This window comes from Indicator indicator, chromosome 10 (assembly GCF_027791375.1).
Source record: "Indicator indicator isolate 239-I01 chromosome 10, UM_Iind_1.1, whole genome shotgun sequence".
NCBI classification, from domain to species: Eukaryota; Metazoa; Chordata; class Aves; order Piciformes; family Indicatoridae; genus Indicator; species Indicator indicator.
In genome coordinates this window covers 21259419-21271879 of record NC_072019.1, presented here as the reverse complement: position 1 = coordinate 21271879, position 12461 = coordinate 21259419, and the positions used below count along the sequence as shown (strand labels likewise).

Below are 12461 nucleotides of genomic sequence, written 5' to 3'. Positions count from 1 at the left end.
CACCCCCACACACCTTGGTGCTTGGCAGGGCAGGCTGGCACTTCTATGCAAGCTGTGTGCAGGCCACGCCATGCTCACAAGTCTCCCATCTAGGGCTGTGCCAATGGTGCCATGTCCCCTCACCCAGGATTTGGGATTACCCTGCCCTGGGCTTGTTGACCCCCAGAAATGGAAGCACTAACCCCCCCCCTGCCCCCCCCCCCCCCCCCACCTCCTCGCTCTGTTTCTGGAGCTGCTGGCAAGGCAGACTCTGTGCTGTGCCAGCATCCCCACTGCAGGGTCACTGCCTGCTCCCCATCACCTCCTCCTGGGACCCACCACCTGGGCCATGAGCTGGGGTGCCCCAATAGGAGCCCTGATGCCCCCTGTTGCGATAAAGGGGGCAGCCCCAGAGACAGCCATGCCCTGGGGTGCCATGAGCAAGGCCTGGGGCGGGCACTCCCCACCTTTATTTATTGCAAAGGGAAACTATCTATAGAGAGATATATATTTTTAAGCTTATTTTAAAAGATTTATTTCTCAGCCTACGGCCTCACCTGGCTGCCGAGGGTGCAGGCAGGAGGGGGTATGCCCTTTGCCGGCACAGGGCTATCTGCCAGAGACAGCAGGAGCCCGGAGCAGGGGCACAGACCTTGTTCATGCCCCCATTCTAGAGGTGCTGGGTAGCCACAGGCATCTCACTCCATCCAACGCTCTGCCCCGTGCCTCAGTTTCCCCACTGGTGAGCGTGGGATGGCTGGAAATGGAGGATGTGCCATGGCTGCGCCCACCGCACAGGCAGGGTTTTGCAGGGGGGTCCTTGGGGTGGTCCTTGCTGTGCCGAGCACCTGAGCTGTCCCACTGTCACAGCCCTTTGTGCCATGCTGGCCCTGGTGACAGCATGTGCTGGCAACAGGCACAGGGCTGTGCACGCTGGCATGGGCACCTGTGGTGCCAGCGGGCACATCTCACTGGGAAATAGTATTTCTCACCGTGTCCCCCTGCAACGGGGCTGTCCCTGAGGCCAGTCCCATGTCCCCATCCCGGGCACTGTCCACGCCGTTACCCAGCACTTTAACTCCATCGGCGTTTGCAGTGCCCGCAGCCCGGCCCTCCCCTTCACCCAGACACTGTCGCTGAGCTGGGGTGGCCCCGGGCACCCAGTCCCCGTGCCAGGCGTGGGCACGGTGGGCAGCCTCTCCCCCTTCCTCCCTTTCCCCCACGCCATCTAAGTTATTTATATCAAAGAGAGCAAAGGTTTATTTTTGTAGTTTGTACAGGCGGTAGTGGGGACTGAAGGTTTATTTTTAAAGAGTAAATATATATATTATATATAAATTACCTGCTGTGTCTGGCCCTTTTTCCGGAGGGGCACAGTGTGGAGAGGGGGGGTTATACTTAGGACAGACCCACATGCCGTGGGCTGTGCAAGAAGGGGGTGCTGCTGTGGAGTGGTGTGTTTATGGGGCGTGGAGGGGCTGGCAGCCTGTGTGTGTGTGGTGTGTGTGTGGTGTGTGTGTGTGTGGTGTGTGTGCATGTCCCGGGGGCTGTGAGGGGCTGGCAACTGCTGCCAAGGCAGCCGCTTGGGGTGGGGTTCGGGATGGGGGAGGGGTCACTGGAGTGGGAGCGGCGGTGCTGGGTGGCTGCAGAGATGCTGGGATCTCTCCGCTCACGTTCCCTCCTCCAAGACCCAGGCTCTCCATCCCGCTCAGCCCCCTCCCCTCCGCTGCCTTCGGGTGGAGGCGGGGGGTTGTATCCCTGCTGAGGCGGCAGCCAGCCCTCGCTGCCTGCTGCAGCGCAGCCTCGCTGCCGGTCGAGGGCAGCACAGCTCCGGGGAAGCGGCTCAGCAAAGAGCCCGGCTTGGGGGGGCAGTAGTGAGGCTGCGAAAGGCTAAGGTCGCCCTGTGTCCCCATCTCGCAAGGGAGCGCTGCAGCCCTGCTGCCCCTGGAACCACTACCCAGGATGCGTGCAGGACCCTGGGTGTCCTCGCACCCATCCCACCGTCTAGCTCTGACCCCCCACCCCAGTCCCTGCACCATGGCTAGGTGTGACCCAGGTATCCTGTCCTGCCCCTGAAACTATTGGGCAAAATGGTGTGTTGATGCTCTTAGCCAGGGAAGCCTCTGGCAGGGCCCAGCCCCACAGCAGAGCACCCAGCTTGGGAGGCGCTGCTGCTGCCTGAGCTTCCGGATTGCCTGAGCTGGCTCAACACCCAGCCCCTACTTGGCATGTGGGTCAAGGTGACGGTGGTGGTCACGGGGCCGTGTGCCACGCCGAGGCCGGCAGAGGCGGGAGGGCACTCCACTACCCTTCCTCAGAGCATGGGACCGCCAGGCTGCGGCGATGCTTTCCATCTGTTGGTGAGAGGAGAACGATGGGGACATGGTCCTCTCCAAAACCCAGCCCTGCTGCATCCTCCAGCCCAAGAGGTGAGCTAGGGCACCCCGAGCAGAGGCAGCAGCTCACCGGGATGAGCAGATCCTGCTGGTTGTGTCTCTCCAGTGCAGCCAGCTCATTGGGTGCCAGCAAGGGCAAGCGTAGCTCTTGCACAGGCAGGGCGGCCACCTCGGACACCGGGCGCTCCAGGACAGCCTGCTGGCCAGTGGGATATGAGGGATGGGGATGGTGATCAGACCTGAGCATCAGTGGGGTTCGCAGGGAGTGAACAGCCTCTGTGCCCATCACACAAGTTGGTTCCAAGTCTGGGCTGGTGAGGGTCCAGGCAACTCTGGGTGGCTCTGTCTGGAGGTGGGGCCCAGCCAGGACCACTCCTCTTTGTATCACTCACCGAGCTGACATGCGCCCACTCCCGCACAGCCTGTACCAGGTCCAGCTCATCCACGGCCAGGCGGTCACTGCGCAGCACCCGTGCCAGCACCACGTCAGAGAGCTCGTGGAAGCCCTGTGTCCGTACAACTGCCTGCCAGCACACTGCAGCATCAGCACACCGCTGCTGGGACCCCCACATCAGCCCACTCTTCCATGGACCATCAGACCCATCAGAGCTTGGCACTCCAGCACACCCCTGGCACCCCAGTATCCCTCAGCCTCCTCTACCTGGCAGCTAGCATCTCTGCCACAGATACCATTTGCTCCCTTTCCTCCCTTGCCAGCCTCCACCCATTCCATTCTTAGGGGCCATGCTCCCCTGCCTGATCCTGTATTTCCCAGTGTGCCCCACACCTCAGTGCTTCCCACACCCTCAGTACCCCATGCCATCAGCCGCAGCCGTACCGCAGTGCAGCCTTCAATGAAGGCCAGGCAGTGCTGCTGGAGGTCTGCCTGCCCATAGGTCACCGCAGCCTGTGGGACAACACAACACTCATGAGGAGATCTGGGGCAGGATGCAACCCCTGCCAAAGCCCTACATAGACATGGACAATCTCAGGGACCCAGGTGAGGCAAGCACCCCTGTGCATGGGTGCCAGCAGACCCATGAGAGGAAGAGAAACCAAGGTCCTTTTCTTGACTGGCTTGCCCCATGACAAAGGGTTTGGTGGCTCTAGTCGCCCAGCCCTGCTGTCAGCAGGAACCACTTGATTTTCCCATTGCTTCTTGGGGACATCACCCAGCCCCGAGTGGGTGAGGGGCCCCAGCATTGCTTGCACAAGGCAAGGACATGGGACCACTCATCCTCATCTCTCCTTGCATGGCTTAAAGGTCAGCTCAGAGCCCCCCAACCTGTGCCCCACATCCTGACACCATTCCCAGCCTGCCCCATAGCTGCCATCCCCCACTGAAGCAGGAATTTGTGGTGCTCTCATCCCACCCCAGCCCAACACAGCAATGCTAGTTCCAGGGCTGGCACTGCTCATCTGGGCACCAGGAGGACATGTCCCCATCCTTGTGTTTGGGGTTCTCAGGACCAGCACAGGCAGGGCAAGCATCACCTCCCCTTCCACCACAGCAGGGGATTGATGCTGAGGCAAGTGGGGAGGAAAGGTGATATGTTTGCTTCAGGTTTGTTTTGTTCTGGGGTTTTGGGGTTTTCTGTTTGTTTCCTCCAGGCCAGTTTTAGCTCTGCTTGTGACATGGTGGTCTGGCACCACATCTGGCAGGAGCTTCTGTACTCTAGGGCCAGCATCTCACCCCCAAGAGCTTTGCTTTGGCCCATGGGAGATGAAACAAATTCCCTTTCGCTGGGGAGCAGCTTTGATCCCATCAAGCAGCATGGCAGGGCCGTTGAGACCCCTTCTAAGGCTATTTTAGGTGCCCCAACACTCAGCAGTTTTTTTGGGGCTGGCCTTAAAACCATGAGAGCTTCCAGAAACACAGTGCCTCCCAATTTCATGCAGATGATTGCAAGGCCCTGGCACTGGGGAACTCTGACCAGCCCTGCTCAGGTTAGCATGAGGACATTTCCCCATCAGGCTTCAGTGGCCCTGCTGTCCCTTGTAGTCCTGGTACAATGTGCTCAGGAGATGGCAGGGTAGCTTCTGAGCCAGGGGTGGGTAGGAAATCCTGACCCACCAAGCGTCCAAGAGCAGGTGGGTCAGGCCAGCTCTTACCCCAAAATCACACTGATTATTTTTAATCCTCTGTGACTACACTGGGGGTCAGACTCACCTGCAGAGCCTCGCAGACCTGCTCAGTGCTCAGCGTGTCCTTGATGAACTTGACGCAGAGCTAGAGGGCAGATGAAGAGATGGTGGGAGAGGGGGGACCCAGCCCAAATACCCCTTCCCATGACTTTCAACATTCCCTGAGGATCCAGGACATGGCACAGGGGTTGGAGACACCTCCAGTCCTTCAGGGTTCTTAAAGCAGCAATGGACTATGGGCAGCCAGCTCAGGTACTGATTGCACTGGAAACTGAGCTTGATGTGACCAAACCACAGCCAGCCTCATAGCCCTAGGTGCGTCCCTAATCCCACACACAGCTATAACCGGCCACAGAGGGCAGGCCTGGTCCCAGCAGCAGTGCACTGGGTGATTCCAGCTTTGTCCAGTTCTGCTTGCCAGCTGCTCTCTGCCTGTGACTACTAGGGGACCAACAACTCCAGCTGCAGCCCAAATATGGGTGATGCAGGTGAGATGCAGTCAGACAGGCATGTCTGTTGGGGAACAGGACCGACCGACCTGCCACCCATCTTGGGGGAGAAACCCAAGGGGATGTGATGTGCAGAGAGGAGCCATCAGAGCAGAAGGACCCTGAGTCATCTGCCATAGGGACATGAGGTCACCCTGCAGCTGGGGACAGCCACGAGCTTTCCCCAACTGTCCTTGCTCAACCCCTTTCCACCACCACCACCACTACCACTGCCTCCTCTCCTCTGTGACTCTTCCCACTGCCAGTCATTTCCCCCAGGGATGCATTTGGCGGATGGTGGGGTGGGAGTCATGTGGCCAGGACACAGAATCCTCCTTTTTTGCAATACCCCTTATGTGCTTTCCTGCCTAGCCACTGTTTGACAGCCCCCTGACACATATGGGTTTTGGCTGAGCTTGCCCCACAGGGTGATGGGGCAGCTGCCATCCCGCCACCCCAGCACACAGAAGCTCCTTTGCGCCAGCTCAGCCCTTCCCCATGGTGCTGGGAAGGGAGGGGAAGTGCAGCCAGGAGACAGTAGGTCACACGATCAGCCCCGCTCTAATTCAGGAATCACTCTGATGACGTGGCCTGGCCGCCCTCCCCAGCACTGAGACATTCCAGCTCCCTGCCCCCTCCTTGTCTAGCTCCCACTCCTCCTTTTTGCTCACTGCTGCCTTCACAAAACCTTCCAGTGCAAAGCAGCACCCCTTTGGCAGCAGTGCAGCTGGGTTGCTGAGTGCTCTCCAGCAGTGGGGCTTTTCTTATGGCATCATCCTGCCACATGACTAAGGGGCATTCATGAGTGATGGAACAGGGGCTTTCCTGCTGCTGTGTGGGAGACATGAATGCCTATGTTCAAGCTATTGTTCCACCCCCTCAAAGGGGATCTTACTGGAGAGACCCTCCACAACTGAGAAGCAGGGTCTGAGCCTGCGTTGGATCCAGGTGATACACCACAGTGCTATGCTCAGGGCCACTTCCAGCTGCCAGCCATGTAAGAATGGGTGCACTTGGGGACCACCACCCCCAGTCTAAGAGGGGCCTTACCTTGCACAGGTCCTGCAGACCATATTCCACTGATGAAGTCAGCACCTCCAGTGCCTACAGGCAGGAGAGACATTGTGAGTACCATCATGCAGGGCCATAGAGGAACGTGGCAGCCAAGGGCATGTGTCCTCTTGCCTCTGTGGGAACTCACAGGTGGGGCATGTTGGTAGGGTAAGGGGCTGCAACATGCAGTTATATGGTGTCCTGCTCTGGTGTCTCCATTCCCAGCATCCAGGATGCGCACAGGCAGCTGTCCCAAGGCTGGGGCAGACACCCACCAGGCGTTCCAGACAACCCACTGTGCTAGGCTGAGATCCCACACACTCATTGCACTGTAAGCCAGGCAGAAAGCATCATGCAGAGTATCCCCTCCATGTTCAGCACTGCAAAGTACCCCCTACCCCTACTCCACCCATACCCATGGTCCCTGCCAGCCCCAGCCCTACTCACGATGTGTCTGTTGAGGGTGACAGTGTTTGTGTAGAGGAACTCAATGACAGTCAGGAAGACCTCAGGCTGCACATTTCCCAGGATGAAGGGGCCCTGGGCTGGGACACTGCTGGGAGAGTCTTCACTGTCCACTGGCCCCTGGCAGAGCATCCCCTGGAAAGCCTGGCAGCGGCACACCAACACACAGCGGTGCGCAAACACCTTCTGCTGCTCTGGGCCCACCACGAACGTCACATCACTGTAAGGGAGAGGGGACCATGAGGGATGGGATGCCTGAGAAGGTGGGGTACAGGATGCCCTAGGGTTAGGACAGGGCACACAGGTAGGGACTGGCTGGGTTCCCATCCCCATGGGGCAGTGCCTTATATTTTTAACAGAGGTGGGTTTTTTTTCCCAATAGAGGGACAGAGGGGTCCTTGCTGGTGGCTCCTTGAAGCTATGTGAATGCTGCAGGTGAGGTGAGCAAGACACTTCCTCCAGAAAGCACAGATAGTCATAGGTGCTGGCACTGAGAGCATGGGGGCTGATACAGTCAGATATGGGTGCTGGCACAGAGTGGGGCAGAGAAAGGCCAGAGATGGCTGGAGAAAGTGACTTTCTCTTCTGGCACAGCAGAGCTGGGGAAAGCATGGCTGCCACCTTGACTCATGGTCACTGACTCATGGGCTTAGGGATGTGAAGCCTCTTGCGCTGTTGCCTGTTGCAAGGGCTGGCACTGCCCCCTCCCTCCTCCAAGACCTGTAGAATGAGGGGGCCTGTGGTGCACATTGGAACCTGAGGTCCATCTTGCTGCCCTGGTCCCCCACAGCCTCCCAGCACTGTTCCCCAGCCCCAGAGCCCCAGCAAAGGGAGACAACATAAGGGAAAAGGCAATAGATTGTCCAGCTACTGTGCATGATGTGGCCATGGCCCATTCATCCCTTCCTTCCATTCTCCTCCCAGCAGAGCAATGGGCAGAAGATGTCATGCAAATGCTAGCTGCCACAATGCTATACACAAACCCACAGCCCAACCTTATCATGTCCCACAGGGAGATAGATGTGCCCGCCAGAGGGAAGGATATATCATGATACACACAGCTGAGGCGTACTGGGCAGTGGGAGCAGAACCTGATGGGCTATCTATGACATACTACAAGGACCAAAATAAACTTTCATGGCTATGGGCCACATGTCAAGCTGAGGAAGCAGGGTGCAGGCTGCAGAATGCAGGCTCTGAGATATGGCATGCAGGCTGCAGTTCTGGGATGCAGGACTTGGGCTGCAAGATGGGCACAGGATGAACGCTGCAGGGTGGAGGGAGAAGGATGTGGGACAAAAGTTGATGGATGCAGAGTGGAGATTTCAGGTTGTGAGATGCAGGACAAAGGGTACAGGATGAAAGATGGAAGTAGCAGAATGTAGGCTGGGGGTGGCCAGAAGCTGGCAGCCGCTTTTTCAGTGCACTGCAGCTGGGGACTTTTCATCAGGATTCCTCTTCTAGGTGGCTAAAAATTTCAGCAGGCACAGGGAGTTCCTCAGCACTGGCATTTGTGCCAGGCCTCTGAACGAAGCAGGTAAAGAGAACCACACAGCCCGGCAGCTGCCAGGCAGGAGGTACTGCATAGCTCTCCCTCTTTGCTTCCCGCTCTGGGAAGAGGTGGCAGAAAAATCGAGGGTGAGGTGCTTGTCATCCAGGGTGTGGGGGGGTTAGAGATGCTGAAGGAAAATGGTGTTGAAGCTGGGGTGGGAAAGGTGCTGAGCACAGGTGGCTACCCCTGGAGAGCAGGGTACCCCCACTCCTGGCAGGGGCAGGAGCCCCAGCACAAGATTTATCCCAGGACATTGCCTTGCCCTCCTGTCACTCTACCCAGGGACGAAGTGTAGGGGGGAAGGAAGGGGGTCAGGGCACACCCCGGGACCTTCCTCCCTCCAGAGAGGCAGTGGCTGTCCTGAGGGAACGCATTCGGGCAGCCTTGGGTTCCTGCTGTCTTACGGATGTGGAGGCAGCACTGCAAAAGCCGTGCGGGCTGCCCCGGGTTGCCCCGCCGGCTGCCCGGGGCTCCACGCATCGCCCGGGGACCCCAAACCCGCCCGGCAGCGCTCGGGCCCGTGGGAAAGCAGCGCGGCACTGGCACCGGAGAGCTTCAGCACGGCCGGGAGGGAGGGTGGCGTTGTCCCGGCCCCTCACCTGAACTGGGGGTTGTTCACCAGGGTGCGGAGGGCGGCGGTGAAGGCGGCCGCTTCACCCTGCAGCCGCGCCGAGCTGCGTCCGGCCATGGGCTGCTGCCTCGGGGAGGGCGGCGGAGCGGGAGGCTGGCAGGGGCCAGGCGGGAGTCAAGAGGAGGCAGGCGGGGGCAGGCTGGCCGGACTGGGGAGGAGGCCGCTGCGCCGTACGGCATGGCTCATTGCTAAGGAAACCTGGCAGGCATCAGCGGCGCCAGGCCGCCACGCTGCCGGGGAGGCAGCGGGAGGGAGGGCAAGGGGCGGTGCTCGGCCAAGCCCACCCATGCATGCCGAGGCGGCTTCGAACTCGTGTGTGATTGGGGTGGGGAAGCAGGCTCGCAGCTTGGTCCCAGGGGCATCCACTGCTGTGGCTCAAAGCATGGCCCCAGCAACGGGAGCCGCTCCCCCTCGGCTGGTCGCTTTGCTGCAGAGGAGCCCATGAATGGAGCAGATGGAGGTGAAGGGAGGCAGGTAGCTGGGATTTTGGAAAAGGCAACACATGCAGTGGTTATATGCACAAAGATTACCCTCACCTTCACGTGCAGAGCCTCCATGGAAAGCCACTGGGCATTGTTGTGGTCCCTGGCACCAGGAATGGAGCAAATTTTGAGCCCAGCATGAAATCTGTCCCCTGAAATGGCAAAAGCAACGTCTCCCGTCGATGTGCAGGTCCGACCCCTGCAGCTCTCACGTCTGCCTAGGGCTCAAGTAATCACAGGCAGAAAACAAAAGCATAAGCACCCTCACCCAAGCCCAAACCAGGTCCTGTACCAGGGGATGCTCCATCCCCTTTCTCCCAAGCCTGGCTGGTCCCAAGCAGCACGCAAATGGGGACAGCAGGAGGGTGCCCACAGAGGTGAATACCTTTGTCAGCAGTGGTGAGGAGGAGCAGGACCGATGGCAGCACCCTGAGGGAGTGGGGTCCAGCTGCCAGTGCACTTGGCAGCGACAGTCAGTGGCAGGCTATAAATACCTCTGACGGGAGATAGAAACACAAAAGCCGTCTCCACTTTCCTCAAATAGCTCAGCAGCCAGGCCAGACAAAGACACATTGACAAGCAATTGTGGCATACCAGCCAGACTGGGCCGCACCAATAGAGAGAAACCCCAATCAGAGGTGGGAAAATCCAGTGAATCTGCCCTCAGGCCAGGGCATTTCCTCAGCAGCAGGGTCCCCAGCACATGGCAAGGGCTGTGCTTGATGGGTGCCTACTTAATCCCCTGCACCAAGTGAGAGTGTGTAAGTACAAAAGAATGCAAACCTTTGAGCCATGGTGCAACCTTTAGTTGGGGTGAAAGTGGTCACGGTTGTTCTCCATCCCCTACTCTTTGCATATCCAACACCAGCAAGCATTTTTTAGGATTGGCATGGAGCAGTTAAGATTGCAGGGCACATGCCCAGAGCAATCATGTTTCTGTGCTCGCACAGCTAGAAATGCAGACAGGACAGGAGTGGAAGGGCATAGGGTTGTCAAGGAACCAGCAAACAAGGAGTTATAGGAGCTGTGTCCCAGAGTGGCCCTGGAGAGGTGCAGTGTCACGTAGCAACACTTCACTCTCCAGGAGTACAACAGGTTTGGCCCTGCTCACTGCAACTTGTGGAACCAAGGTTTGTGCTCCTGGCTCCCCAGGACAACATTGGGCAGGGAGAGATCTGGATTTACACTGACAGAACAGGAGTGGAGCCAGGGGTAAGTATGGGACCAGATGCTGACAGAAAGGCTGGGGAGTCTGGAGGGGAAGAAGCCATTCATCAGTATCAGGGGGAAAGGCTGAGGATGGGAGAGCAGAGGGCTGGATAAAGTGTGTAGCTGCACTAGATCAGTCCCATGTAGCAAAGGCTGCTGGGGAGGGAGCTGCTGGGGAAGGGAAGATAGCTGCTACAATCCCCCCAACTCCTCTGCACCCAGATCTGCAGAGACCCATGTGCCAGAAGACATGATATTTGTAAGCAGCAGGAAGAGGCAAAGCAGAGATATGGTAGGAGAGAAGAGGCTGGGGAACCTTTCTTCACCCCAACCCCAGGAGTCACCTCTCCTTTTCAGGCTACATATATGGCCGAGCAGCTGCCCCCAGAGATGGCTCTGCCAGCCCAGGTGACAGCTGTGGACAACACTGAAGCCCCACCACTCCGGGCTGCCCGCCGCAGCTCTCAGCCCCCACCTCTGGCACAGGGCACCGAGGAAGGCAAACCACCACTCCTGCCCTCCCGCCGCAGCTCCATCCTCAGCACCCTCCCGGCACCCCTCGCCAGCCGCCGCAGCTCGCTCAGAGCAGTCCCAGGGGGCAGACGCCCCTCCCTCGGCCCTTGGATGCTCCACAGCCGTGTGAGCTTCTCCGGGCTCCCTCTCTTCCAGCCTGCCCTCAAGACCCGCCTCGAAAACACTTACAGGATGCAGCCAGATGAAGGCTGCAAGTTTAACACGGAGCAGGTGAAGAGGGTGTTGGAGAGGGCCCTGGCTAGGGCCTTGGGGACCACAGTCTACAGCCCCCAGGACAGTGCTCAGCTCACCCAAAGTCTGGTCGAGCTGCTACAGAGTCAGGCAAAGGAGGTGGTGCCACCCCGCTACAAACTGGTCTGTCAGGTGCTGCTGGGCCAGCAGAGCCAGCAGAGCCTGCTCATGGCCAGCCAAGCACTGTGGGACCCCAAGAGTGACAACTTTGCCTCCACCACCTTCTCCAATGCCTCCCTCTTTGCTGTGGCCACAGTGCATGGGGTCTACTTTGAATAACATCTGCCTCTCCTTCCACTCACAAGGCAAATAAAGTTTTGCTCCAGTTGTGCCTCAGACCTGAAGTCTTTGGCAATGGTGCATGCAGGCAGAAAGGTATAGATCCACCTCCATGCCCTGATGCTCACTACAGCTTCCAGTCTGGGCTCACAGCCATACTGTAGCTCTCAGTACAAGTTCACAAAGACCCAAGCTGCAGCAAATACAACCCGAGAAGCTGCATTATCTTGTGGCAGGCAGCTGCCCAAGGCTGTGCTACAGGGAGCATCCCAGCTGGCTTCCTACAGCACAAGCTGCTCCCAGGCAGATTGATTACACCAGCACTGGGGAAGGGAGACAACAGATCACCTTCAAAGCAAGCTGATGGAGCAGATTAAATCCCTCTTCTGGCTTCATTCCCAGCTCCTATCCCCTCACACCAGGTGTCAATGCCAGGACCCAGGGAAACCACCCAGCCCCAGGGCCACAACCTCTTGCCTTCTCCAGCTCAGAAGCATGAGAGCAGCTGGGTTTGGTTCAAGTACACAGACACTTGGGAATTAGAGTTTTGCAACAACGACCTGGGGCAGCTCCAGGGCTCCACAGGCACCAGCAAGAGCTAACCCTGCCCTTCCTACCAGCCCCAGGAAGGGTAGTGGCCTCCTCATTCCCATCCTGCCTCCCATACCGTATACCCCATCAAGAGGCAGTGTCAGGGAAGGTTTTGTCTATCAAACAGAAGCAGCCCTGGCACAATGATAGTGGGGAAGCTGAAGCCCTTTTGTGGCTCCAGCTCCATGTTAGGCAGACAGTTTGCCCTTACACAAATAATTTTTTATTGAGGCAAGTCAGGGACAGGGGAGCTGCACATGGACAGACCAAGAGGAAAAAATAAATAATTCCATATAAATAAGATACATAAATAGTCCCACATGGCAGAGACTGCCTTGAAACAAGAAACTTCACCAGGTCCCAGCAAGATGAGGGCTTCTCCAGGTAAGCCCTCAGACCCCATCCCCCTCCCCCCCTTTATCAAAC

At 58.2% G+C, this 12461-nt stretch overlaps 2 protein-coding genes across 2 annotated transcripts; one reads left to right on the top strand and one right to left on the bottom strand.

The window, feature by feature from the left end:
- Positions 1-2198: 2198 nt before the first annotated feature.
- On the bottom strand, positions 2199-8766 carry BTBD19 (BTB domain containing 19). The gene is made up of 8 exons (XM_054384452.1): positions 8678-8766; positions 6509-6746; positions 6059-6112; positions 4546-4605; positions 3214-3282; positions 2768-2899; positions 2446-2571; positions 2199-2333 (listed from the first exon to the last, which is right to left on the bottom strand). The coding sequence occupies exons 1-8, from the start codon at positions 8764-8766 to the stop codon at positions 2199-2201; spliced, it is 903 nt and encodes a 300-aa protein (XP_054240427.1).
- A 2000-nt stretch (positions 8767-10766) lies between these two features.
- Positions 10767-11444, top strand: DYNLT4 (dynein light chain Tctex-type 4). The gene has a single exon (XM_054384603.1). It carries the CDS (start codon positions 10767-10769, stop codon positions 11442-11444), a length of 678 nt encoding a protein of 225 aa, XP_054240578.1.
- Positions 11445-12461: the final 1017 nt, after the last annotated feature.